General features: G+C 53.5%; 1 protein-coding gene across 1 annotated transcript in view; it reads right to left on the reverse strand.

Annotated features, from left to right (window-relative positions):
• The window catches only part of LOC107102310 (profilin-1-like), an 8,451-nt gene extending 7,022 nt beyond the window's left edge, over positions 1-1,429 (reverse strand). Inside the window, exons 1-2 of the mRNA XM_015401559.1 lie at positions 1,273-1,429; positions 1,035-1,179 (exon numbers count right to left, since the gene is read on the reverse strand). Coding sequence (XP_015257045.1) covers positions 1,035-1,178 — 144 coding nt within the window. The 5' untranslated portion in view covers position 1,179; positions 1,273-1,429. The remainder of the gene's footprint in view (positions 1-1,034; positions 1,180-1,272) is intronic.
• Positions 1,430-2,025: the final 596 nt, after the last annotated feature.

The following is a 2,025-nucleotide window of genomic DNA, read 5'->3' on the forward strand; positions in this document are numbered from 1 at the left end:
ATGGAGAACGATGGAGAACGATGGAGAACGATGGAGAAAGATGGCGAATGGCTGCTGGAGGGAAAACAAGGTGAAAAAGAAGCTGAAGGAATGTGAGGAGAACAAGTCTGGACAAGAATGTGCAGAAGGAGGCCAGAGGCCTGCAGAGACACGGCCACTTCCTGAGAGCAGCAGCCAATCAGAAGGCAGGCCTGCAGGCAGATCGTTCTACACACCCACCCAGGAAGATCAGGGACAGCTTCACGGCTTTTGGTCCATTTTGGAAAATCTGATTAAAATCGGTGAAGAAGGATGAAGCTGGAGGAGGAGCTGTGAGGTTTGAACACGGAGCAGCGCTCAGAGAACAGCAGAAGAAGAAGAAGAAGAGGAAACCAGAAGTGGTGGTTCAGCTTCCTGTATTGGCTCCTCTGCACCGCCATGCCCTTATAAGGCAGCTGAACCCTCTGAGTCCCTGAAACGCTGCAGAAGAACCCGGAACCTGCCGCATTAACCCCACCCGGCATGGAAGCAGAACCACAGAACCAGAACCTGTTTGGAGCCAGAAAGCTGCAGGAAGATGAAAGCTGCTGTGGTGGAGCAGCCTTCAGTGGGACGCTGACCGTGTTCCTGCTGCACAGACGGCAGGAAGTCGGTCTGCATGAACAGGAAGTTCTAAAGCATCGCTTTAGGTTCCTGCTCCAACATGCAGAATAAATCAGCCAATCAGCTTCATGCCTGAACGCATCTTCAGGGCTCCCCCATCTCTGCTGACAGAGCGGGAAGCAGCAACGCCCAAGAGGCAAGAAGCAGCAGAAGCTGCAGAAACATCAACTTCTCTCCCTGAGGAGGAAGGTGGGCCACAGAGCCAATGAGGAGGCAGCTGGCCAGGTGATGTCACCTGTCGCCACCACAGGGCAGCATTTGGGTCAGAAATGGGTTCCTGGATGGGAACATAGTGATGCTGCCGTCGCAGACTAATAAACAGAAGCAGGAAGTCAGGTTCTTACAGGAAGCCTGGAAACAGGAAGTAAACTAGGCGTTCTTTGCGCTCTCACCGTGATTGTTTTGGCCAGGCCCGGCGTGCTGGCCCACACGCTCTCCTGTCCAGATGCGATGCCACAGATGGCCGCCTCGGCCACCGGGACCACGCCGCTCTGGTCGGGGGTCTTCAGCATGTCGATGTAGCTGTTCCACGACATCCTGGGGAAGCAGACGCAGTGATTAGAGGGAGGGAGTGACCCGAAGCCTGACCCCGACCCGGGCTCTGACCCTGGCTGTGTGTGCGCTGCTCACCTGTGCAGGTAGAGTCTCCGGTCTGAGGCAAACAGATGACAGAAGAGAAATGTGAAAAGCAGGAAGATGAGCTGCCTTTTATAGGTTGGGCCACTCCCCGCCTGCAGGCTGCTTCCTCCCCCCTCTCTCTCTCTCACACAGCCTGCCTCGCTCGCTCTCTCACCTGGGAAGTGAGAACCAGGAAGTAGTCTGATCCACTGAGCCTGCAGGAACTCATGTTCTCTGCTTTGTCTGCAGGACTTCAAGCACAGGTTCTCACCCTTTATTCCTCCCCCTCCCCCACTGGTTTAACGTCTCTATGGACATCCTGTCTACTTGTCCAGCTGCTGGTCCTCTATGTCCTCTGACTGCCTTGAAAATATTTCTCGACATCTGGGGGATGTCCTTTCCTAGAGGAAGGTACCTGGAAGAGGGGTAGGAATAGTGGGAGGAGCCAAGGGAAGGAAGGCCAGGTGTGTCCCTGATGCCTCCTGATACCATGGCAACAGCAGTCGGAGGGTTAGATCTGCTCTACATCGCTTTAAGGAACCAAATCAATGCAGCTGTCTGCTAACAAGATGGCTGACTAAAACTGTGGACCGGGTCAGAAGCTTCCGGATCCGGTCCTGGTCCGTGTCTCAGTAGAACCCTGCTGGTTGGTTCTGGATCAGACCTGAAGAAGCTGATTAGCCAGTCACTTCATTTGGATTAAACTGATTTCAGATAATAAAGTAAAAAATCTTGGTGTTATTTTTGATCAGGACCTGTCATCTA

The sequence above is a fragment of the Cyprinodon variegatus genome, unplaced genomic scaffold (genome assembly GCF_000732505.1).
Source record: "Cyprinodon variegatus isolate N-32 unplaced genomic scaffold, C_variegatus-1.0 Scaffold1233, whole genome shotgun sequence".
Lineage (NCBI taxonomy): Eukaryota > Metazoa > Chordata > Actinopteri > Cyprinodontiformes > Cyprinodontidae > Cyprinodon > Cyprinodon variegatus.